At 36.7% G+C, this 26,847-nt stretch overlaps 1 protein-coding gene across 3 annotated transcripts in view; it reads left to right on the top strand.

Moving 5' to 3' along the window:
- Positions 1-26,847, top strand: part of RIT2 (Ras like without CAAX 2) — a 213,165-nt gene that overhangs the window by 91,463 nt on the left and 94,855 nt on the right. For 2 of the 3 annotated variants that reach the window (XM_031507344.2, XM_021538919.3), the window contains exon 4: positions 2,705-2,896. In XM_031507344.2, the coding sequence (XP_031363204.2) occupies positions 2,705-2,896 (192 nt within the window). Of the gene's footprint in view, positions 1-2,704; positions 2,897-3,198; positions 3,327-26,847 lie in introns of those variants that run through there. The other variant, XM_077790111.1, reaches the window with a different exon arrangement.

Genomic DNA, 26,847 nt, shown 5'->3' with positions numbered 1-26,847 from the left:
GGATCATTTCAAAATTGACACTAAAGTATTTTGCCTGTTTAGTCTAATTAATCAGTCATAATAACACGTCATAAAAAATTACATAGGTAAACTCATTCTTATTCTGAAAGTTTTGACTATGCCCTGGCATGAACCAGAGTGTGTAGGTAGATGATTCTGACTCAGAAGTGTCAGTCCTAAAAGCTGAGAACTTTATCCCTTTGGAATGATTCAGTGTGTGAAATTAGGAACCCAGGGCCTCCTGTCAGTCAAGGAAAGCCATTAAGCATCCCTGGGGAGTGATCCTGGGAGTACTCATGCTCCAGAACATCACTTACTGTGAGTAACTTAAACAGGGATGCGTGACCTAATTCCTTCTTGGTTTGCCATGAATGGCTATAAATGAGTGTACAAAGCTCTGAGCAGTTCCTAAAGGTGGATCACCTCACTTAAACAGAGCTCATTCTTTGTAAAAGGTTGTGCAGAGCTGTCAGAGAGTGGTAAAGTAGTTGATTTATGAAATTTCTAACTCAAGGAGACAGGTCATCTGGGCTGGGCGTTAGGTTCCATGTGAAAATGGGTACTTAGCTATCAGCTCCCCTCAGTTGTATAAACCCTCTAAAAATAAATAATAGGTGTAAAAATAGCTAATTAGATAACTAATTAGTTATGGTATAACTATTTTCCAGCATTAGAAGAGCCTGTAGTTCATTAATGGCATTGAATTGTTTACCACTTTTTACAAAGACAGCTTAGACAGTGGACTGCAGCTGCACAGCCAGCTGAATTCAGAAGTCTAATCCATAGATTTAACTTCACTGAAGGCTTCCATTGTCTGCTCAGCCTGAAGGAATCCCAAACTAGTTCTGTTCCCCCTATAAAGGAGACTATTCTCCTAATAATGGTGTAGAACAACTCTAAGGGACTGGTGCAAAGAAGAAAAAATCACGGTCACGTGGGATGGTGGCTGCAGTGAGATCTTTGTTCTGGTGTAAAAAGTCTGGGGTCTGAGGGCAGATAATGGATTTAATGATTGTGTTTAGTCATTAGCACTCCCTGCTCTCAACTTCGGAGACTTTGAATGTGATGTATAGTTTTGTATTGCATCATTTATTAATCTAGTAACTATATAACATACATGGCTGGAAGAGATTTGGGAACAGAGACACAGCTCTGTTCAGTCTTTTGTCCAAACCATAGACCGTGGAATCCTTTCTGTTTGATATCTTCAGTGCTCAGCTGCTCTACTGCCTGCATATCCAGTTTCCAGAGGATGGGATACATTATGGACCTGATCCACTCTGTCTTGTAGCTTAGTAGTTAATAGACTCTTCGGGGGTGCTATGGGATAATAATTCAAAGATTTCAAATTCTGAGTAAGTCTCAATGAAGAATCCTACCCTTAAATTGCCTATTAGTCTGCCATTTTGAAGCTTAGTTGGATGAACTTTTTCCTGCAGCAGGTGAAATGTTTTCGATGATATATAAAGCCCTTGGGTAAAAGATACATCATAAATAAATTATAATGGTCAACATGAAAGTCTATTCACAGCAAATATTGTCAATCAACATGAGCAAGTATTGAGAGAGATTTAAGGCTAAGACTTTTAAAAGAGCATAAGAAATCCATTTCCCTTCAATTTTCAGCAAGGGCTAAAGATATATATTTGTAAACTAAACTAAACTGTTTTAAAAAATCCTAAATTCTCAATAGAGTAAAAAATACAGGATTTTATGCTGCGTGCTGCTGCTGCTTATAGAAATGGTCCAATGTTGATATGTGAATTCCTTTTTTTATCAGACCTTCCTGCATCTTAATATCTCTGGAGAACTGATTTTGTCAGGAGGATTCTGATCCTAACCAACTGTTGCCATGGTATTGGGTTATTCTGGGCTGTGATCAAGAAAAACAAACAAACTTGAGAAAGATACTAGCTTTAAAATATATTCTCAAACCATAGTGCCTGAGACTATTTTTTGAAAACTAAATTTTGATATTTTTTTGTACAGTATGTCAATTATTAAAAGCTTCTGAAAAAAAAACCTACTGCTAACAAGAAGCATTTCTGTGACAATAAACATAAAATGAGAAAAATGCAAGAGGAAGAAATGGGTTAAATTCTTGCACTATTTAAAATTGTTGATTCTCACTTAATGACATTACCCCACGCTGAAGTGAAACCTCCATCTTTTCTGAGACCCTTTAAAAAAGTAGAACTTTTCGCAGATCAGATCCTTGTTTTGTTAGGCACCATTCCAAAACTGATGGCAACCAATGAATATCTTTTTGATATTATTGAGCTTTTGAATTGAATGCATAATAAGGAATCTGTACCTGTCTCCAGTTCCTAGTAATATAGTTTCTTTTACACTGAATTTTAATATTAATTCAGTTGCAAGTCAGTTTGTACTGGCGGCACTGAAGAAGTTTCTGGTAATACATGAGACAATATCTTCTGTATGCAAGCACTTGCATAATAAGTTCACATTCTTAGAGGACAGAGCTCCCTTGATGGGAAAAGAAAAAAAAGTCCTAAGAGAAATCCTTGTTATTGGGGTTGATGAACCCAGAAGGATGCACAAATTTCAGCAAGCAGTGTTTACAAGGGTAAAACAAGCAATGTGAATTTATGCAGGGAACCAGGGAAGTTTTCTGCAAGTTTGTTATTTACAGATAGATCATTTTGTTTGCCAAATTACTGAGTGTGTTCTTCCTGTTCTGCAGGCAGAATTCACAGCCATGAGGGACCAGTATATGCGAGGTGGAGAAGGCTTCATTATCTGCTATTCCATCACAGACCGCCAATCCTTTCAAGAAGCAGCTGAGTTTAAGGAACTCATTTATCGTGTCCGGCACACCTATGACATCCCTGTGGTGCTGGTGGGAAACAAAATAGACCTTGAGGAGTTCAGACAGGTAAGAGACTTCCCTGCTGGATTTGGCTTGGTATTGCTTGGCTGCTTCAGGGGTTTCTGCAGCATGTGTTGTGCAGTGCTAATGAGAATTATTAGCACAAGAAGAGGTTTAAATCAAAAAGCGACAATTAATTAAAGTCTTTGTGGTGCCTTTCATTCATATGTTTTGGAACTTTAAGCAGCACTGGCAAATCACATCTAAACTTTCTCTGCTTTTACTTGAAAAACTTTGACTACTGTTGTCAAAAGATTTATATATATTCATATATATATATATATATTTTTTTTTTTTTTTCAAAATAGAAAGATCTTCAGTCAGGACCTTTGTGGGATAATACCTTTGATTTCTTTGACATTTCCAGCTATTAAACAGAGGTTTGTTTTCTTTCCCAAACATATTAGATTTGATTAAATGCTTTTCAGCCTCAGACATAAAAAAAAAAAAAAAAGAAATCCATATGAGACTACATCTGCCTGAAGATTCAGTGACTGTGTTTTCAGTGTTCAGGTAAAAAGCGGACATGCAAGACTTGAATTCACTTTGATTTGTATACAAGATTTCAGTTACCACCACCCAAAGAGAAACAGAATTTTTTTGACTACAAGGTCAATGGCTGTGGCTCTCTCAATGTCTTTAATAATCTTTTCTCACTTTTTTCTTTTGCTTTCTCTACTTCTTCCTTACTGTTTGTACTGGTGAGCCAGAGAGAGATCACATTTGAATGGCTTGGTTGTGGCCTGGTACTGAACAGAAAATATGCCTAATCTACAACTAGAACTACTTTCAAATATCTGATTTCTGTGCAGACATATACAACACTTTAAATAAAATGGTGGTTTTTTGGTTCATTAGCATCTGTACTCACACAATCTTATCCACTCTTTTCCACTTATCCTGTCACTCTTCTCCCCATTCTGTTGTCTTCTTTATTCTACCTGAAGAAGATCAAAGACAGCATTGAGCCTGAAATGAGTCTTAAAGATCTGATTATGTACATTTAAAATGTCACATCTTTTTCCAGATCATTTGCTTCCTCCCCAAATCAGGCTGTGACAAAACCCTAATGATGACAATCCAGCTGCAGTTTAACAGGGGTTTCAAACACAGGTGTCATGTGCTTTTACACCAGAAAGGGAGGGATAAGGATTTGGGAAGGATGTGGGTTCTGTTGTTTTGCTGAGAGAACTGGACATTCACTTGATTCCAAAGCAGGATACAATTGGTTACCTACAGTTATCCCTAATGAGCTTTCAGCAGTGCTCAGTTTCCTAATTGGTATCAAGACACTCTTTTAGAGATCTTTGCAACTATCTCTTTCTGATCTCAACTTTTGTTGAACTTTTATATTTTAATCACTGTTAGCATAAATAAAAATATATGCCTGGCTTTTTACATGCTCCTTGGTGATCTTTTCTGATCTCACAAACAGGAAAATTACTGTGCATGAATATCTGGATTTCACCTACAACAGATTAAGGGGCATGGGGAGGGTTTTGGGAAAAATACTAGAAATTAAGCCTGTGAGATGTGATAAACACACTAAAAACTGTTCTATGAAGTCACCACTAACAATTCTGCCTGAATATGGGAACGAGAAAAATCCAAATTGTGGTCCTACATTTTAAAAAGTTTTCAATGAAACAGAATTTAGCTCTTCAGAATGTTTTCCTCCACAAACCCTCTACAAATGCCAACACATTTGACAGTGTCAGAAGAGTTTTCTCAAGTATTCTGCCATCCAGACTTTGACCATTAAGTCAAAGACTAGTAAGGCAGCGTAGAGCAGATCTGCTCCTTTAAATAAAGCCTTTGAACATGACTATGTGTCCATCATGAACCAACAGTAGAGAAAAGTAACTTTTCATGGAGTCTATATTTTGGGATATTGTTTTTAAATTTCGACTACCTCTACTCTATGGCTGTTGTCTGCATAATTAGTTGGTGCTGAGGTCTCTAAGTTGTGCTCTTAGACTGTATCTTGACTTTAATTTCATTCATTTCAGATTCCACTCTATAATTCAAAGCAAATCCCAGTTAAGTGGGAGTGTTGAGCAGATACTGCTCTGAGTACCTTCCTGACCTAAACTAAAGCCCCAGCATGTGGGATGACACTTCTGTGCCCAGCTTTGAGCACATATTAATGCTTTTCAGTTTCATTATTTCAGAACTAGGACATGAGGCTATGCTCTGTGTTTAACAAACACTGAAATAAGTTTTATCTATGCTCACTTGTAAGGTTAAACAATATCTAAGTAACTGGACAAGCTCTGGATAGATTGAAAGGGGTCCTTTCAAGGTTGTGCACTGTGGTTATAGCTTCCTTAAAAGCATTTGGATGGTCATGAGTGACAGCCAACTAACTCTACAGTGATAGGCTGCAATGAGCTGCTGATGTAGGGCATTAACATATCAATGAACAGGGAGGCACACAAGCACACCAAGTTCAAACAGCTGAAAAATGGTAGGTGTCACAATGCAATCAGCCAGGTTGGAGTTTGACCAGGGCACCAGGGATAATATTGTTGCTTTGTTTAATGATACTTTCCTCCTATGAATTTCATTAAAACAACTGCAATGTTATTAATGTTATTTCAGGGCATTACATTAAGTTCAACATTCCTGGGCATCACTTCCATTTAGTGGTAATTCTGCAACAATTAGACTGGCTGTAGTGGCTTGGCCAGACAAAGCCTGAAATGTGAATCCTCACACAGTACAGTTAATGATGTATGCTGCTTTCCTCAAATCTATCAACAGGACTACAAGAAAAAAAACTAATCTGCAATTTAAATTGTGACTTTAGAGAAAAAAAAACAAAAAACCAATGAGTTTATTATTTTTAAATATTTTTGGTTTATGATGCCTTTGGTTAAATTATAGTCTTCATGCGTGCCTGTGATTTTTAATGTCCTAAGAAATGGCTTTGTCTATACTCCTTCTTAAAGCAAGTTTTAGTTATATTCACCAGCCTAAAGAATAAACACTTTCAATTTCCTCTGAACAACACAGGGAAAATTGTGTAAAAACTGGGTGGAAAAAGGAGTAAATAATTATCTTGATGTATATGTGGTGGCAAGGCATCATCCCCCAGAGGCATCAATTGCTTAAGCATTCACAAAATCATGGAATGGTTTGTATTGGAAGGGATTTCAAAGCTGATCTCATTTCAACCACTCTGCCATGGGCCAGAGCACCTTTCACTAGACCAGATTTCTCCAAGTCCCACCCAGCCTGGTCTGGAGCATTTATCTGTGTCCTTTCGCTCATTTTACAGCCATTGCTCTAAGAAACACTTAACTATTATATGCATTAAATTCCATAGCTATTTGATAGAAAAATACAGAACTAAATGATAACATTTTCATTTCAGTGTTTTCAAACAGCAAAGCCATTAGATCAGTAAATGTATGCTTGTATGTCTTTAATTATCATCAGATTTTCAGAAATATGTAGGACCAGCTGTTCGAAAATGCTGATACTTTCACTTTAATGCTGATATTTTCACCTTGTCTCTTTACTCGAGATGAACACCTTATTCTTACTGTTTAAAACATGTAACAGATAAATATCTAATTAGAACATATTCATCTTTTAAAAATACATTAAAGCTATTCAAGTTCATGCCATACTAATGTTAAATTGCAGCTTTATGCTAAACAAAATTAATAGTTAGGATCTGTGGCATTACTGAAATGTTGTTTAAAATACAAAAAAGCCTTGACCTACTAATCACTCCAAAATATTAAATATATTGAGAAATTTAAAGGGGAACTACTCAATAATGTGCTGTAAGTCTGAACTGTAAAACATTCTTTCCAGAAGCTTTATTGAACTTTGAATGTAGATGTTAGAACTCCTCTTGAAATGCTAGCCATGCAGAAATATCACAGTCTTCATGGAGCAAATTTTCCTGTTTTTGTTTTTTGACCCCAGAGGAATCAGCTGAGGGCTCAGTTGAGTCCATAGATAATATGTTGATGTCCATTTTGTCTGAAGTTAGGAGGGCAGTTCATGTTTCTTCCAGCTCCTTGCCTTTCTGGGAAACCTGTCATCAAAGCTGTTAGTATGGTTTTTCACCTGAAAAGAATTATGCAGCTGTTTACCCTTTCACCCATGAGTTGCCTTACTGGCTTCAAACAAAAACCTGAGAGCAACAAAACCTTTGAAAGCATTTCCCTCTAGAACACTCTCCTTTAGAAAGAAATAAAAAATAACCATGAAATCTGCCTTATTCATCCAGAACTCTAGTGGCGGAACAAGGGGGAGTGTGTTCAAAGTGAAAGAGTAGGTTTAGATCAGATGTTAGGGAGAAATTCCTTTCTCTGAGGATGGTGAGGCTCTGGCACAGGTTGCCCAGGAAAGCTGTGGCTGCCCCTGGATCCCTGGGAGTCTGTATTTAGGGCCAGGTTGGATGGGGCTTGGAGCAACCTGGAACACTGGAAGGTGTCCCTGTCCATGGCAGGGGGGTGGAAAATGGTGGTCTTTGAGGTCCTTTCCAACCCAAACCATTCTGTGGTTCTGTGATTCTATTATTTAACATGGAGCAATATATTACTTGGAGTTCAAATGTGTTACAGAGCTTTCATTGTATTTTTTCTCTGAAGTTTTATCATTCCAGAGAATAATTCTCAAACCAAGATTACAGTAAGTTTTCATGACCAGAACCAGCTGAATATTGTCACTTCAATGATATTTTACTCTGTATTTTGCTGAAGATAAGCCAACTGGTTATCAGACAATGTGAATGTCAACTTTTAGGTTTTCATTTTGACAGTTGCTCTATTTTCATGCTTCTCAAACCTCGAAATATCAGTTGAGTCAGAGACAGATAAAGGTTTTTGGTTTGTTTTGTTTTGCTTTGCTTTGTTTTTGTTTAGCTTTATTTTCTTAAAAACTTGTTTTCATTTGGTTTCTTCTGTGTGAGTAACTTTTTGGTATATGTATCAAAAAATTGTCAGTTTGTACCTTCTGATGCCTGGCTGAGACACTGCAAATACTTCAAGAATATGATATTTTGCTTTTATTTTTATTTTTCAGTGCATGACTATGAAGTACTGTTTACTAGACGCTCCCTTACTCATATTATGAATCATGAATCTGTAGTACTATGAATTTCTTACCTTATCATCAGGTGCAATTCTGTTGCTTTTGGGATTAAAACTCCTTTGAAATTTGTAACTGTACTTCAACACCAGCAGTTCCACTTTCTCTTGAAAACATTAGGTGTAAGGTAGGTAGAAGTGTCTGTACTGAAGAAAGACTCATTTCCCATTATTCAGACCAATGTCTGACACAAAGAATGAAAGGTTTTAATTTTCCTTCTGAACTTGAACTGCAAGTCAAGGGAAATGCATTTTTTTGCTGCTTATTAACAGTGAAGAGGATACATCTATGTTAATTACAAATATTGCAAATGGTGAGATTAAATGATTTGGCTAGACTATCTATAAAATCCATGCTGAAAACCAGGATTTATCATAGAAGTGTCTCATGTCATAGAAGTGTCTCATAAAATGAGATGTATCTGCCTGGGAAGAAGTCTGTCTTGCTGCTGACAGCAGAGGGAGGCTCAGACAGCCATCTTCCTTACCTTTTTGTGCTAGTGTTTTGGTGAGATGGAAACTTATAAAATTGTTTCTGACATATTTTCAGTTTAGAATCCAAACTTACTGATTCATTTTGTTATTGCTTCTGCTAACTGCAAAGAGTACTTCTGAACCATGCACTCATCTTTTCTTTGAATTTTGGATAAAGAAAATCCTAGACAACAGCTACAAAGTCATAATGGAAGTTTAATGGAAAAAATCCTGAGGAGAATAGGGCACAGAAGAGCAAATTCTTCAAAACTATGTCTTATCTAGAAAAGGGGAGCTTGGAAGGGTCTGGAGCAAAAGTCTGATGAGCAGCAGCTTAAGGACCTGGGAAAGGGGCTCAGCCTGGAGAAAAGGAGGCTCAGGGGGGACCCTGTGGCTCTGCACATCCCCCTGCCAGGAGGGGACAGCCAGGGGAGTCGGGCTCTGCTCCCAGGGACAGGGACAGGAGGAGAGGGAGCAGCCTCAGGCTGGGCCAGGAGAGGTTCAGGCTGGACATCAGGGAAAGATTTCTTTGTGGAAACAGCTGTCCAGCCCTGGCACAGATGTCCAGGGCAGTGGTGGAGTCCTCATCCCTGGAAGGAATTAAAAGCTGTGTAGATGTGGCACACTTGAGACATGGGGCAGTGGTGGTCTGGGCAGTGTTGGGGTAATGGTTGGATCAAGGGCCTTAGAGGTCTTTTCCAACCTCAGTGATTCTAGGGTTCTATTTATTTGAATTTTTTATTGCATTTTTAATTCATTTTGATTCAATTTTGATTCCATTTGATTTTTCATTCCCCATGGATATTCATGTAGTTCCATTTTCCGTCAGTGTCTGATGAAAAATGAATTACATTTGTAAGGAGTTGCCATCATCAGTTACATGCGCCTGCCTACAGATATCCTTCTCACATGATATCACATCATATTCTTTGTTTGAGCTTCAAAGTCTATACAATATAAGCCATTTTTGCTGTTTTGATGGAGCTATGACACTTGTCTGAATATTTGGAATTAAAACTACTGAAGTTGTCATGGTGTTTTATTATCCTAGAAAACTGTCAGACCTTTGAATAATAACTTTCTTACATTATCAAAATGCCTATCTGGATTCTATCATGTTCTTCTATGACTCTAACTTCTATTTACTTTTAATTATTATTTTTCAACATTTCTTTTATGCTGGACATTATTCTAGGTAGTCTTTTTCATATAGTTTTTTTTTAAAAGAATATTTATAGTGTTTTCTCTTCTGAGAGAGAAAAAAGAAAGAAAGAAAAAGGAAAAGGAAAAGGAAAAGGAAAAGAAAAAGAAAAAGAAAAAGAAAAAGAAAAAGAAAAGGAAAAAGAAAAGGAAAAGAAAAAGAAAAAATGTATGGTTTTTCACATCAGTGTAATCGTAGTAGAAAATTTGGCAGCTATAATCTTTTGGAAGGAAACTCTATCATTGTCAACAGTCTTTAGCAAATGTTCATTTATTCAAAGTTTACCTCTTTTCATTACAATACTTTAATGTTTCCACAAGTTCCCCCAAACCACAGCTTCACATTACCCAGGCTGCGGTAAATGCCATCAGACACACAGACATTTGTAATGAAACTTGGCTCATTTCTCAATTTATATTGTGTTAACCTCCAGTGAATCACTCAGTAAGTCCTGTAATTCCTTCAACGTGGAGCAGCAGACATTTGAACGGGTTTAAGATGCAGATAACAAGCTGCTCTGTAGGAGAAGAAGAAATAGGAAAACAATAGCTGCATTGCAGATAATAAAATGTTTATAGTGTAAAACCTGGATATTCAGAGATAAAACCAAAGACAGCTAATTGCTTGCCGCTGAAGCAAGACAAAGCATGATGTGTAGCCAGAGGTATACACAGGGGAGGGTGTTGCAAGGTCACTTCACTGCTAGGGATACTAAACAACAGCACAATTTATATTGTTTTGAAAGGTTCACAGTACTTCTTATCTCTGCCTGCTTTAACTTCACCATCCACCTCAGAGATTTTTGTTCTGACCATGTGCTGATTCCTGACTTGGTATAACCACGTGTGACTTCAGTGGGAGAATACCTGGGAGGAGAGGTGTGAAGGTACAGAGCGGCTCTCCCACCTCTTGCCTTACTGACAGAGGTTGCTCCTCAAGGTGAACTTGGGCAGAGATTTGTCTGCTTGTCTTGCAAATTGACTGAGATTGGCTCTTGTGAAGGTTTTTTTTTGTGGCAGTCATGCCAGCAGGATCTTTCTTTGTAATTAAAGCAAGCAGGTCATGTTATAAAACCGCACAAAACTCCTACAGGGTTGGAGGACTGTAAGGCTTGATTGCAAGCGAGTTCAGAGTGCTGCAGCTTTCCTTAGAATCTCTCAGAGGGAAAGATGTTGGTTACACAATGACCACATAAAGAAGTACATCTTGCAAGGGAAAACACAGTGACATTATTTTTTGGGTGGCTAGTGTTTAGTCAGGAGCCTGTACAGATACCTTCATGGTATGGAGTACCCCTTTGGCCAGTTTGGGGCAGATCTCCTAGCCATGCTTTCCCCTGGCTTTTTGTGCACCTGCTCATGGGCAGAACATTGGACACTAAAAAGTCCTTGCTTGCAGTGAGCACTGCTGATCAATGACTAAAATTTCACTGTGTTGTCAACATTATTCTCATTGTGTTGTCAACATTATTCTCATTCTAGATCCAAAACACAGCACTGTACCTGCTACTAAAAAGAAAATTAAATCTACCCTAGATGAAACCAGGACAACTTTGGAGAAAGCTCATCATCCCTGAAGGATTCCCATAGCTCATTTTTCACCAGCATGGCAAGGTGTAAGGACAGAGCCATGTGTGGCTCTCACTCCACATCTTTTTCTGCTCCAGGGCTGAGGGCAAAATTGAATTTTATTAATTTTCCATGTATTTGCTGAAGGCTTCATTTCCCTGTGAATCTTGCTCTTGCGCATTGTGTACAAGCCAGGCATCAGCCTGTTGTTAACACAGAGGAGGAGTCAGGAACACACCACCACAGGCAGAGCTGACTGGGGCACAGTTCTGCCCCTCCACCTTCTAGGATGGAAGCAACATGACCTCAGAATTTATCCTGCCATTTTCCCCACCAGAGCACACATGTAAATTATGCAATCTTTACATAGGTGTTGCTGTTTTTACAGCAGCAAAATCATAGTTTCAACCCAATCCTTACATGTTATTTAGTACAGCTCCAGTTCAGCAAACTGAGCATATGCTTAATTAGGTTGAAATTAATGCAAGTTTTTTCAATTTAATCTGCACTTGAGTGAAAATGCTGCCATGAAAGTGAGACAGTAAAAACCAACTTTGTAAAAATAAAATTACCTTTGCAAAGTAGCCTGTTAATATAGAAAGCCACATTTACAGAGTGGATTGTTTGTACAAAAATGTGAATTTCTGGGAACAAGGATAGTTTCCTATGTGTTTTTTTGCAGTAGGAGGTCAAACTACTTGAAAGCAGAAAGTTTGCCAGAATTTAATTACAGCTCCTTATGGTTTTATTAATAATAAGAGCATGACCTAGCATTTAGAGAAATGAAGATTAATCAGTTTAATCATCTTTGATTTTTTACGATTGCTTGTATTATCATCTTAATGACTCACGTTTTTTTTTCCAGATGACTTAGGAAGTTAGAGAGATTTGTTTTTAATCATATTTAACAATTTGATTAAGAAGAACAACTTTAGTTTCACACAGTGTGACATTAAGTTGTGCAGTCATGAACCCAATTTTTTTTAAAAGTCCATTATCCCTCCCACCTCCCAAAAACAGTATGCAAAAAAGTAAATTAAGGGGAAAACATGTGTTAATACCTTATCCACAGTATCCAAATTTTACTATAGAAAACCTATGGGAAAAAGGCATCTTCAAAACCTCTGAGTAAATTTTCTGATATAACATAGTTATTTCAAGAAGATCCAGGAGATCACCTATTTTAAAATTGCATTAAAGCACATTATTGCCCTTGAAACTCAAGATGTTAAATGTCTACAAAACATCAAAATTTGGGATTCAGTGCTAGTCATTTACATTACTAATCAGATAGTTTTGCTGATCAGAACCCCAAAGCCTGTCTGGGAGTTAGGGTATGATGTGTTGTTTATTTGAAATGTATTGGTATTTGGTTTGATACAGCTCAGTAGCTTCATCCACCTTCTCCTGATGAGTGTTGCTCAGAAAAAAAGGATGGACCTCCCTTCTACCATTCCTGTATTTATTTCCTCTGTCACTCGGGAAATATTCTTCCTCTCTGTTTCCATCTATGTCATTTTTTCCACTGACTACAATTAAAAAATGTTACTAAGGAGAAAAATGTGTCTTGTTAATTCTTTTAGTCAACTGGTACAAACTGACACACATATGCAGGGTTTTCTGTGTGCTTGTTTCAACACCATAATTTAACACCAACATTGTTGTCAGTACAGGATATTCATCAGCACCATGGGCCACGCCTGGGGTATTCCTGTTCAACACTGAAATTTGGAATTAATTTTACATTTCTCTGAGGTGGTGGGGACTAACATAATGATGTAACTAATAGAATGTCTTGGTTAAAAAAAAAAAAAAAAAGTAAAATTTGCCTTGGTTCCCTAGATTCCATTCATTTCCATGTCTTACAATTTCTTGGATTTTAAAACCTGCGGAAGCACAAGGTGCTCGGTTTTCCACCCAGCCTGTTTTAAAATCTGAGTGATATTATGCCAGATGTTCTTAGTCTGGGGCTACTTTAAACTACAGACTAAACCTTGTGACCATCCTATCATTCCTAGCAATTAATTTAAACTCCACACCATCTACTGTCACCAATGCCATTTTTTTAATATTTTCCACCAATGCCAAACCCCAGGATTATGCTCGGTGCAGGTGGTCAGGCTGAGAGGAATGTTCAAATCCTCAGAGTTATCCATGCATTTCCACTTCATTTTGAACTGATACAGGAATGTTGTTGTCAGGTCACATTCCTCTGATCTCTTTTGCTCTCTTTCTCAACAAATTGTATGAAGAAAACTGTGTGGATTTGCTCCACTTAATTAAAAAAATATATTTTTTTTTCCTAATTTTTTTTTTAATCGGTTATTAGAGGTCAGGGGGGATTGAAGGTGTTTGTGTGTTTTGTATAGTCCAAGAAGGAAACAGAAGAAGAGGAGGGTGAAAAATGGAGATGATTTATGCTTTCCTTGAGTGAAATATACCTTGAGCATGCTCCAGACCTCTGGCTTGAATTGGGGTACACACCCATGTGGTTAATTTTCCGTGCCACCCACTTAAGAAATACTGTTAATAGAGAAGTTGTATTCCCTTTTAACCCCATTTTCTATCCCATCTGAAGTGAATGAGATGATTTCACTGGTGATTGCCTGTGACTACAAGATGGCTGGTGATGGCAGGTAACCTTTTCAAGATTATAATGCTCTCAAAACCAGGAGGGGGCTAGAACCTGAGAGTGATTTGATTTCATTTGATTTGATTTGACTTGATTTGATTTGGAAGATCTGCAACGCTGAGAATCCTTGAGATCTTCCCAGAAACAAACAAGTCCCCATCAAAACAAAAACAAAACCAAAATCAAAACACAGAAGCCAAACCAAACTAAAACAAGAAATAAGTCCAAAACAAAAAAAAGAATGGTAGAGTTAAAGAAATGAGCAACACTTTATCAGTGACACTGAAGCCTGAAAGTCCTTTGAGAAACATCACCACTTCAGACATGGTGGTGTCGGCAAGAAATTCTTGAGTCCCCAGGTAAATGTAATATAAGAATTTTAAAGGATTTAATGTTAATATACTCCTGTATTTTGAGACAGTATTTCATTGTCAGATATCTTTGGTCTTGCTATGGTTTTAACATTATTTGATAATTATTTGTGAAGAGAAAGAGGTTTGGGAGTGGTTTATCTATAGCAGCTCATTAATTACTGTTTTTCCTTGTTTAAAACATTCACCTCCTTTAAAACATTTCACCTCCAAAGTCCTTTGTTTTATTAGGCGAGAATTTTATGTAAGGTAATTTTGTGTAAGGATAATTCTAGATTAAAAATCTCCATTGAGCTTACTGTATTTCTGGGGAAGAATTTTGTTGTATTCAGTATTACTTGTTCTTCACTCACTGTGGAATCTGGAGCACAAAGACATGGCTAGATGGGGCACAGTGGTAAAAGGGCCTTTTTACTCTATTCTGGAAATCTTTCCTGATATTCTTATTAACAGGAGTGAAGAATTTCACATTAATGATAACTGATTTTTTCTTTATACCAAAATATGTCTATTTAAGGCACAATTAATTTTTCAGAACTTGCTGGAGAATCTCCCACTGTTTGTATCATTGTTCTGTGAACAGAAAGACTGACATACTTTCCACTGCTGTCAGCCTGGAAACATTTATTTCATTTAAATTTAACTCACACACACACTAAATACTGCTTTGACTAATTTTAAATCCCTATATTATAAAAAAATAATTTTATATTTGTCCCGTTTGCCTGACATTTTCAATATGGAATGTCTGTAAAAGAGAAACTGGTTTTTATGGAGCACAGGTAAAAAGGCCATGTGGGAAACTGAAGATAATTAATGAAAACAAAACCTCATAAAAATCAGTGGAATAGTTCCAATGGGAATCTGTTTCATTCTACTTGTGCAATAAAGTTAAAGGCTTGTTGTTATGCCAAAATTACACAGTAGTACAGAAATTTTATTTTTTATAATCAGCAAATTCCTTAACCTTGTGACTAGATAGTCTGCTCTTCTTCAGAAGTGTTCCTCATTAAAGTAAGATAGGATTGGAATGGCTGTTTTCCTTCAAAAATTAAAAATATAAAGAAACATCAAATTTTCATCATATTGAAATCTTCACCAGAAAATACTTCTGTAAAAAAATGTGGTATTTACACAGAAAATTAACACAGGGAAATGAATGAAATGTAATGAAAAAAAACTACCATGCTACCGGAAATTAAGTAACGAGCTGTTACTGAGAAACTCCATAAGGCCATTATCCACTTAAATGTATTCAGCCTTCAGCTTTGTCAATGCATGGGGTTTTTTTTGTCTAGATAGTGACTGAAAATGGGTAAATTAGGTTATCTCCACTTTTCTATAGTGATGGAAGTATCAAAAGTGTCTATATCATATCCATTCTCCTCCCGTGTGTGCTTCTCATTGAAATTCTACAGTCTGAGCAAAGTCTGACCTTAATGTTCTGCTTTACCTGCCTCAATATCTGTGGTTTGTCTTGATGAATAATGCACCTAAATGACAGGATTTTGTGGTATTTTATTCTGAACAATCACAGGAAAGACAGAGAATTCTGAGGTGACTTTTAATTACAGAAATGTGGGTACTTAATACTAAAAAATGGTGTAATGAAATTAAGTTTAGTTTATTATTTATATCAGGGTAGGAGATGTTGGTATAGAAGATCTGCAGTCAGAACATAAGCTTCCCAAAATTTGGAATTAGCAGTTTAAGCTTGAGGGTTCTTTAGCAGGCTTTCTAAATTTAATACTTCGGCGGCTTATAAAAATGCTAGAAAGGAGAGGTTTTACAAATAACTGATAATATATCATTAGGAAGAGATGGTTTTCACCCAAGAGTTCCAAGAGGTTTCAAGTATAAAATTGTTGAACTATTAACTGTGCTTAAAATGGAATCAGCAACAGGGAAATGGAAGATGGCACATGCAGAAGAGTCCAGGGAGCTGCAGACCAGTAAATCTGGGTTCTTCTAAGAAAATTCATAATTACGACAAGAAAGGGTAAGAATAACAGATATATGAATAAACATTAATAAATAGGAATAACAAATATGTGAATAAATAAAACTTTACAGCCAAAATACTGTAGAGGCTTTCAGAAAGGTGACTTGTGCCTGAGAAATTAAGTCAACAAACATACAAAGAACAGGATTATGGCCATAAATTTCATAAAATTCCAAGTAGTTTTATGTGAATAAAAAAAAACAAAGTTGAAGAAAAATATGTCACATGTTAGTAAATGTCAAAAAGAAGAACTAACAAAGGTAGGAATAAATAGTGAAAAATGAAAAGTGGTTACCCTTTTAAGATGAAGTATATACATATATTCCTCTTTGAAATAGATCCATCAATGTCTGGACAAAAAGGTGATAGACTTTCTCTTTAACTCTTTTGGTAAGTATTTAACTTTATTTTGGGTGGTAAAAATGACAGTTAAACATGATGAGGTTTAAGAACAATTCTAAATATATTTAGAGGTTTAAGATTAATTCTCAATATTTTTAATATAAAGACTATATATCCTTCTTAACAATACAAGATTGGGGAGAATTAGTTGATTGAGCATGTTATATGTTAAAAAAATGAAAACACTTTCCTACAGAGCGCACAACTGCACTATGGAACTCATTGCTGTAGGAATCACAAATGCAAAAAAAAATAATGGGTTAAATAAGCAATTCAGCCACATATACAAGGAGTTTTAAAGGAAAATTTGACATTCCTAATTCAGGAAGTGACTGAGTCTTAGATTCCCCAAAGATGCAAGGAGACAGCAGTAGTATTTCATATGTTTCATCTACTTGCATGTTCTGTCCCTGAGCAAATTGCATAATCAGTTGATGATATCATGGAGGGACAAAACAGAGCTATGGTCTAATTTATTCAGTATCATGGCTGTTCTGCTATAACACATATATAAAATGAACCATAACAACTGAATCTGAGAGGGAAAACACACAGAAGTCTCATGGAAACATTAATTTACATAAGTATTTATATTTCCATGTACTCATATATAACCCAGAAATGTGTACAGCAGTATTAACACAGTGTTAATATAGAGTAATCACTGTAGTTATATTATGATCATATCATTATTACATAATCATTGATATTATATGATAATTACTGCTAATGATGGTTGGTGTGGGTTCCCTCTGGGATTCTTTCAGTTTTCTTCCTTGTCTGTTTTTGTGAGGTACTCTATTTCCCAAGCAAATGTTAGCTTGAAGCAGATGTTCAGTCTGCACGATAAAACAGTCCAGAACACTGGTCCCTGGAGTTCTTTCTTTTCAAAACACTATGAATCTTTTAAAATTCTTTCAATTTATCTTTAGGTTCAGGGAGATTGTTAGCAGTAGCCATATTTTTCAGAATAATTTCTGTCAAGGAAATTAAAAAAAAATAATTATTGGATAACAAAGCCAATTCAAATAGAAGCAAAGGTTTCCAGAAACCTTTCTTACATCTGTGTTCTCTAAGCTAAAGTATATTTTTAATACACACATAAGACAAGAATCAGGAAAGGTGTTACAGACAACCCAGGAACCCTGACTTCTACTTATCAGATCAAACATTAGATAATGTTGTATCCCTTGTGCATTATTGTATGCATTGTCTCATTTCAAAGCAGAAAATAACAAGTAGTAAGGGGTGGGGAGATTCACTGACGCAAGCTCCAAAGCCTAAGGCTGACATTGCCTTTCAAAACAATTTTGGCTATGAGTGCTTACAAACAGATGTCAGGCTGGGGAAAAAACTGATCAGCAGTGTCACTAATTTGATGTCCTCAATGCTTCACTTGCTGGATGATTTCCCATCCTGGACTACTGGCCTATTAAACTTGTCTTCTATTACACAGTCATAAAGCTGAATGACAGAAAATACATAATTAAGACTAGTCAAATAGAAAGCAAAGGATCTATGTTGATCCCATTTTTCTGAAATAGTGAGGGACAAATTGGAATCTAAGGGCTAATATAGAGCAACATTAAAGTGTTTGCTTTCTGCAACACAGAGTTGAGATCTTTATAGCTATGTGGAGAAAATGCTGGGTGCACAGACAGGGCTATTATCCCAGTTATCTGACATGCTGAGAATAAAAAATCAAACATATTTCCTAAGGTCTTTGTGTTACATTAATTTTTGTCCTAGGATGAGGAGTCTGGATAAGATCTTTGTCAGTGGCATGAGCAGTGCAATCAAAGGCATCCCCATTAATCTTAGTGATAGCACCAAACTGTGGGGCAGGAGGCAAGAGATGCCACCCAGAGGGACCTGGACAGGCTGGAGACGTTGAACTGTCTGAAAATTGTAATGTTCAATAACGCCAAGTGCCGGGTTCTGCAGGTGGGTTAGGGCCATCCCAATCACAGGTAGAGGCTGGGCAGAGAATGGCTGGAGAGCAAACCTGAGGAAGAACTTGTGGGTGTTGGTTGATGAGAAGCTCCACGTGACCCAGCCATGTGCACTGGCAGCCCAGAGGGCCCCAGCTGTGTCCTGGGCTGCATCACAAGTGTGGCCACCAGGCTGAGATGGGGAGGGATTCTGCCCCTCTGGTCCTCTCTGGTGAGGCCCCACCTACAGTGCTGCATCATTCTCTGGGGCTCCTAGAATAGGAAGGTTTTGGAGCTTCTGGAGCAAGTCCCAAGGAGGCCACAGAGATACTTCTGGGGATACTCTCTGGAGAGAGACTGGAGGAGCTGGGATGTTCAACCTGGAGAGGAGAAGGATCCAGAGAGACCTTAGAGCCCCATCAAATGCCTAAAAGGAATCACTGGAGAGGAACTTTGGGCATGAGCCTGAAATGACAGAACAAAGGGGAATGGCTTTAAACTGAAAAAAGGTAAAGTTCAGATTAAGTATTAGGAAGAAATTTTTCCCTATGAGTGTGGTGAAGCCCTGGCACAGGTAGCCCAGAGAAGCTGTGGCTGCCCCATCCCTTGAAGTGTCCCAGGCCAGGTTGGAGGGGTCTTGGAGCAGCCTGGGATAGTGAAAATTGTTCTTGCCCATGGCAGGGTCTCACAATGAAATTAACTTTACTGTCCCTGATTTCATTAAGGCAGAAGTCATTCAACTTGTTTGCTACAACTTTGTTTCTCCTTCAGCCAGGAATAATAATGAAAAGATCACTATAACTGAATCTTCAGTATGATAATAAACATTGGATGAGGGCAAATTAAAGCTGCCAAACTAAGACTAAAATGTTTGGTTGCTTTTGAGCTGAACTTTTGACTGCAGAGACATATTAGAGATGGTTGGGAATTGCCACTTTGTTCTCATTTCCCAAAGCTGTAAACACCAGCTCTACGTTCAATTTTTCAGGAAGAGTCTGTATGACTATTGTCATTATCTTGGTGTAAAATGCTTCATCTGTAAAAGCAGACTACTTCTACTAAATAAATTTTAATATTTAAAGCAAATTTGAGATGCTAGTTCTACTCTACCTTCCTCTTTCTTTATGCAATTGTCATCTTGTAAACTTGTAAACTTTTTATCAGGAAAATTCCAAATATATATATATATATATATATATATCAGTGTTTATTTGTTCTTTTAAATACCATATGAATTTTCAAAGTTGCCAGTCATACTAAACAACTTCAGGTATTCACAGGGTGTATTGTCATGTATTATAATATACCATGTCTCATTATTCTTTGCTCTAGATTCTTGAAGTTAACACTGGAACTCTTGACCAAGATTAATGACTTGGGCCTTAAAAAATCAGTTTAATCTAATAACTGAATTTTAATAGCTTTTGAGTTTAATACAGCTGTTGCCTCACTCCTGTTTTACTCAGATATGTGGGTAACATGGCTTTTTCCATCTTCAAGTTTTGCTTTTGTGACCTGCCTGCTAATCAATTCTAAGAATCAGTAAATATCTCTGCATGTTTCAGTGAAAAAGATATTCTTAAAGAGCCTTCAGCAACAATAGACCATTAATGTGGAGACTGATAAACCTTGTCTGCAATTTCTATTAACAGTTTTTAGTTTCTTCCTTTCATTTCTTCTGTTAATTCTTTATCTTTAAGCTTTGTCTTGTGGTTTGTTTTTTTTTTTTTTCTTCACAGAAGCATCATTAAGGGGCAAACCCTGTGAAAAAATCTGATTATTTCTTTTTAATAGGAAAGAAGATTAATTTGTTGCACTGAATACAAAATAACATTTTAATGATGATTAGGGGTATATAAATAGTTTTCAATAAGAGATTAATGCAGTTTTGATAACCATTATAGCAAAATATTGAGGGCAAACTGCTAATACACTAGCATCACTGATTTTATGAACTCATTTTCTTTCAATTTCTGCTGTCATACAAAAACGTGTCTTTGAATGTCAGAGAAGCATATATAAACATAATTTTCTAAGCCAAATAGAATGGTTAGGAATATGCAATGAAAAATATCTGAGCAATTATGTAAATTGTTATGACTCTTGGAAATCAGAATGTAACTAAGCATTTACGTTTTACTGCAATATTTTTATTATTATTATTTCACCTTTAATAGAGGCTATTTTGTGTGTGGGTGAACCAGAAGATTATGTTGTAGCTAGCAAGAATGTTAACATAATTTTTGGTACACTGTGTTAATGAAACAAGTGTAATGAGCCATAGTGGTGTGCAATATCAGGTCGATGTGAGAATTAAACTGCAAGTAATTATAATACTAAGATTGGTTGTGTTCTAATTATCCTATGGCTAATAATACAGAGTCGATTGTCTGAAACTAAAATTATTTGGGCTGGAATTGTTTTAGTATAGATGAATATTAGCTGATGTATTGTCGTTGATGTGATATTGCCATTTGTTTTTCAGTAATAAACTATCCCTCGAAGAAGCAGTTAGAATTTTCTTCTAAATGGAAATGCAAATGTGCTGGATTGTGAGGAGTAGTGACACTAGCTCCCTGTATTTATTCTGATTTTTATGATGTAAGTAATGTTAAGCACATTTGTATTCCACGTATCTCATAATGCAAGAACATGACTGTAAAAATGATGTCTATAAAACTACTAATTACCAGGGAGAAGCAGTAGATGGATATAGTTATATTCTGAACACAAATTGGACACCAGTCCTGAGTGAAAATTCACTTCATGCACAAGCTGTTTGAATTCAATCTTATTCTTAATTGAGATGTTCAGGGAAATCTCCTGTTGTACTGAAAAATGCTGGGGAAAGAGTTGGAGTTTGTTACAACACAACAATATCAATATCAACATAAAAAGTATCAACGTAATATCAATATCAACATAATATCAATATCAACATAAAAGATACTGTTAGAAGTTTACCCTCATTGGCTAGGGTTCCCCTCATATGCCAAACCTAAAAAATCTGTGATTCAGTTGTCTAAATTTGGTCTTTTCACCCAATCCATCACTGTTCAAGAGGAGCAACAGAGGTTCTGTGCAATCATATAATAATCTGTTCTATGTAAAAATGATTCCTTGCTATGTAGTGAATACATGTATGGACTGACTCTTTCTTTTTGGTGTTATTAACTTGAAGGGAGACTGATATTTAGAAAAAAAAATATGTTCTACAAAGTATATAGATTTAGTTAACAAAATAGTTTGGCTTGGTGAATTTTGGCCCAAAGGAAATGGTTCCTAAAGGATGGTCCCAGCCCTATACATTAGCAATTAACAGAGCTTGTATTTTTGGTTTAATTGTTGCTTCAACTGTAAGTAAATTTACCTTACATAGAACTTTCATAACAAATAACATTCTCTCATAACAGTTTTTATCAACAGTAGAATTTTCATCAAATTTATCCCCATTTCTCACTGTGATTGATCAGTCAACCTGCTTTTCCTTTCATTAATCTTTTTGTCCTTCAAAAGATAAAAATACAGTTTATTTTAGAGATTGTTCATCAATTTGCTCCAAAAGACTACTAGAAAGGGTATTGTCTCATCATAATTTACAATTCTTGCTGCTTAATGGATTGCATCATGCACAAGGTTCTGCTTCTGCTTTTAATTTTCCCAGTAAGAGGTCCATAAGCAGGAGTTGAAGCAGGAGGAAACAGGCATGTCCCCACTGCTGGAACCTGGGGAGATATTGTCCTGCTAGACTCTTCTCATTTTGAGAAGCCTTACATTGGAGATTATGAACCAATTCTCCTCATTTTCTAAGCTGATGTGAATTCAGGTAGTAAGTTTTCTACATGCAAGGAAAGTATTCACCCATGAACAAATTCTTGTTATTGAAGTAACTGAAAGATCATTACATACATCAGTGACTTCAGTGTGAAAACCAGCACTGAGCTAGTTACTTCTAGACAGCTGCAAGGGCTGAAAGCTCTGTAAAGGCAGGAAAACCAGGAATCAGTAGTAAGGAGCTGCAGATTATCACAACGCTGTGGTTTAGAAAACTTGTGGTTTAACCCCATCCAAAACCCAAGCTGCCCACACCCTCTTGACCACTCCTCAACCAGCAGGAGCAGGGAGAGAATTGGAAGGGTAAAACCTGGAAAATTCATGGGTTGAGATAAAGACAGTTTAATAGGGGAAATAAAAGGCTTGCACATAAGCAGAGCAAAATCAGAAATAGTTAACTGCTTTCCATGTTCAAGCAGGTGCTCAGTCACCTCCAAAGAGCCAAACCCATCACATGTAACAGTGACTTGGGAAAACGATCACCATCAGTCCAAACATTCCCTCTTCCTCCTCCTTCCCCCACTTCATACACTGAACACGATGTCACATGGTCTGTCCCTTGGGGTCACCTCTCCTGGCTGTGTCTCCTCCTAAACTCTCAGTCACCCCCATTCCCTCCCAGGCTGGCAGTGCAAAAAGCAGAAGAGGCCTTGGCTCTGTGCAAGCTCTGCTCAGCAGTAACAAAAACATCTATGTGTCATCCACCCTGTGTTCAGCACAAACCCAAAACTCTGTGCCAGACAAATCCAGTACATAAGCACAAGGTAGTCCTGCAGCATCCAAATGAGGTGAGTTGAGTCCACCTCAGAGAAGTCTATGCTGAAGAGGCACATCCAAGAAGAAGACAGAAGTAAGAGCTCCAAAAACAGGGTCAGGATCATGTCTGACATCAACCACTGTCCAGAGATCATCAAGAAAGGCCACAGAGCTGACGCCATTTCATATGTGAAAAAAAAGGACATTTTGTGTCAGGGGTGTTGAGGGTGTCTTACAGATAAAACAATATTCTAAAGCAGAATATAGCAACCCCAATGTTGTCACTATGTGCTTTGGGACACAGCACTGAATACTATGCAGGTCTATGCCTATATTTTGCACATTTTTAGTGGTTCTGACAGCTTTCTTGTTTTAGTAGTAATTAAACTATGTTTATCAAACTATTTGCAAAGAAGATGTAATTTCTGTTGCATGTAGTAATTTTATTTTCATTCTCTATCATGTACTGATAGTGTAACTAAAATGATGAAGAAAACTTGCAGAAAGGATTTTCTCCTCTGTCTCCACTTCCTTCTTTTCAAGTTTCGTTCACAGTTATGTCTTGTTGATTAACACAGTGCAGACAGCATCAATGTAGCTAATGAGATATATGTGTCTCTGGCTCAGTAATATGCAGATTCTGAGGGATTTTTTTTAGGACAGCAGAAATAGAATTTATAAAATAATCTGTTTAAAGTGATTATTAATAACTAGTAACATTGGCTACACAGTTTCATTGCTTTGCAGTTATCTCAGACAAAGTACATTAGATCTGTAGGTACATCCTGTTTAACATGGGCTCAGAGGAATATAGCTGTTCTCCAGGAGAGTCAATTTTCAAATCATTTAAGAATAAAAACAAAAGAAAAGGAGAAAGAAAATCCTGCAGTCTATATTGCAAATGAAGGGCTTTTAATCTCAGTAAAACTAGCTATTTGTCACATAAAACTCAATTCAAGTTAGTGAAATTAATATTTGAGAGCTTACTTTAGGAAATTGGTAACAGAGAGGCACTTGGTTTCATCACAGCACAGAAGATCTTCACTTTTTCAACAAAAAAGTTCTAGGTCTGACTTTGTGTCTCTCACCAACCTCTGTTTTGTGCATCTTCAAGAGATGTGATAATGTGTAAGGCTATAAGCAGCTTTTTATGTATATATCAAGCAATGGAATTTCTACCATTTTCTGAATTATGCTTAATAAGGATTTCCCCTCTCTCATTTTGAATGCTAACAAATCAAGACATCATAGAAAACTGTGATTTCAAACAAACAGAGCTGACTTTGTCTAGTTTCAATATATCCAGACAAAAGCTCTCATTTCAGTTTTGTATAATTACATTTATACAATGCCATGACCTGATCTGTTCACGTCTGCATTTAGATTTCAGATGAATCTTTATTCCTCCCTGAATACCTGTGTCTGGCAGTATACAGAAGGAAGCTGGTGTCCGACTGAGCAGACATAGCCCTTATACTTTGCTCACAGGGTCAGACCTTAAATTCACAACCCTTAACATCATTAGGGTTGGGAAAAATCTCTGCTCTCTTTGGAAATCTAAAATGTAGAGCTCTACAACAGGGTGAGTGGCACTCTAAAGGGCATCTCTGGGTGAGCCATATGTGGGAATTCTGATTTCCTTTCACTGATAAAGAGAAAATGGGGTCAAAATTACTGGTTCTGATGGAAGGCTATTATGTTTTATTTTTGTAGAAACTCACAGAATCATAGAATACTTTGGGTTAGAAGGGACCTTTAAAACCTATCTAGTTAAGTCCCTCTACAGTAATCAGGAACATCTTCAAACAAATCCAGTTGCTTAAAGTTGCATTCAACATTTTATCTTTCACGTACTGGGGCATCCACCACCTCTCTGGGCAGCCTGTTCTGGGCTTTTACCACCCACACTGTAAAAAATTTCTTCCTTATATTTTATTATCTTATAATAAAAATGGATCCTCCTTCTGCTTTATGCCATTACCTTTTGCCCTATTGCCACAGGTGCTGATAATAAGTTTGTCTCCATCTTTCTTACTGGTCCCCTTCAAGTACTGAAAATCTTGTATGCATTAATTAGTCTTAAAAACTAGGATAAAACCATATCAAATCCCAGTGAAAATAAAATTTACACCAGCCCATCTGTCAGAGCCTACAGGTAGAAACTACTGCATTATTCCTCCTGAGGTTTTGTGTTTGTAATTTAGTATAGCATGTGTGGCGTGCTTAAATTAAACAATTGTAAGAGCACAGCACAATAGGTGTGTACTCAAGAGCATCTGTAATAGACAGAGAAAAATTAGGGAGACTCTGAATAAGTCTCAAAAACCATCTGTTAAACAGGATCAGAAATAATAAAGCAATACAGAGGAAATCCTTTGTGGCTGATTCCAGGGGCACTTATGGTTTGAGAAGGACAGTGATGAAAATGCTATTCATTAATGGCTTCCTGCAAAACTTCCTTGCATAATCAATCACCACATGGAAACAGAATTAGGTTTTACAAAAATTTCCACAAATATGAATAATGGCAATAATAGCAATGCATACTTATATCAAGTCTAACATTTGGGAATCACAAGAACTTTGCAAATAGAGGGAAAAAATCCAATCTACATTTGGGAAGTTATATAATAGAACTAGGAAGTCTTGTGGGCCAAACAGAAAAACATCAGGTTTTTCTCTTAATATTTAAAGTCACTCCTGAACAGTCTATGGTTTGCATGGGCTTCTAATTTAAAGGTTTTAACCAGAAAAAACCTCCATTCTGAAGAAGAGTTTGTTCTGCTCTGAGCTGTTTGTGGTGCTGTGCAAAAAACAATGCTTTTTATATTCAGTGCCCAAACCGAAGGTGAATAAATTATTTAGAATCACCTGAAATTATATGTTGTTTCAAAATCATATTAAACAAAAATTGTATTTTAAAGAGACAATCTTACCAAAGAGAAAACTGTTTTATAGCACTGCCAAAATAGTACAAGCTGTGAAGACATCAGTGTTGTGTCAAATGCCCACTTACATTCCTTGTTACTGGTAGTCATCAGATCACTGTACAAAATATGGATGATCTGTATGCAGGATCTTCCCCCCTCCCCCCTCCTCTCCCCCATCCCCACTTAAATGAGATGTCCTCAAATTTCACAGTTTTTACAGGGGAAAAATTTACAGGCTTTGATCTTTTACCAGGACATGTCCTGAGCCTTGTGATAAGCCTCATAATAACTATTTTAGGAATCAAAAGAGTTACATGCCCTTCAGTACTAACAGGAAATTGTTTTTTCCATAATAATTTATTTATTTAATTTATTAAGTTATTTAATTTCATTCTTTTCCAAGTATGTATTAATGCAACTCTCACTGATGCGTTGTCTGAGTGGTTTCCTGTAGTACAATAAGCAAAATGTTCTCTATCTGCCTCATGTGGCTCATTCTTAGCTTAAGAAAGCACTATATGATTAGTTAAATGCTTTATATTGTCAATGTTTCCTTTTATTTGACTTTTAAAATAGATTCTGTTTTATTTTTATCTTAGAAAAAGTAGTTTAAGGAGAAATAATCTTAGTCTTGGGATGCAAGGGGAGATTTCAATTTTAGATCCTCGAAAATGTTACTCCTAGGCTTAAGGAGCTTTTTTGGATAAGGTTTGCTGTACCTGGAGAGAAACTTAAGGGGGTGGTTTGA

The sequence above is a fragment of the Lonchura striata genome, chromosome Z, assembly GCF_046129695.1.
Source record: "Lonchura striata isolate bLonStr1 chromosome Z, bLonStr1.mat, whole genome shotgun sequence".
Taxonomy (NCBI): Eukaryota; Metazoa; Chordata; class Aves; order Passeriformes; family Estrildidae; genus Lonchura; species Lonchura striata.
The sequence above is the reverse complement of the archived record's forward strand: the minus strand, read 5'-3'. Positions and strand labels throughout refer to the sequence as shown.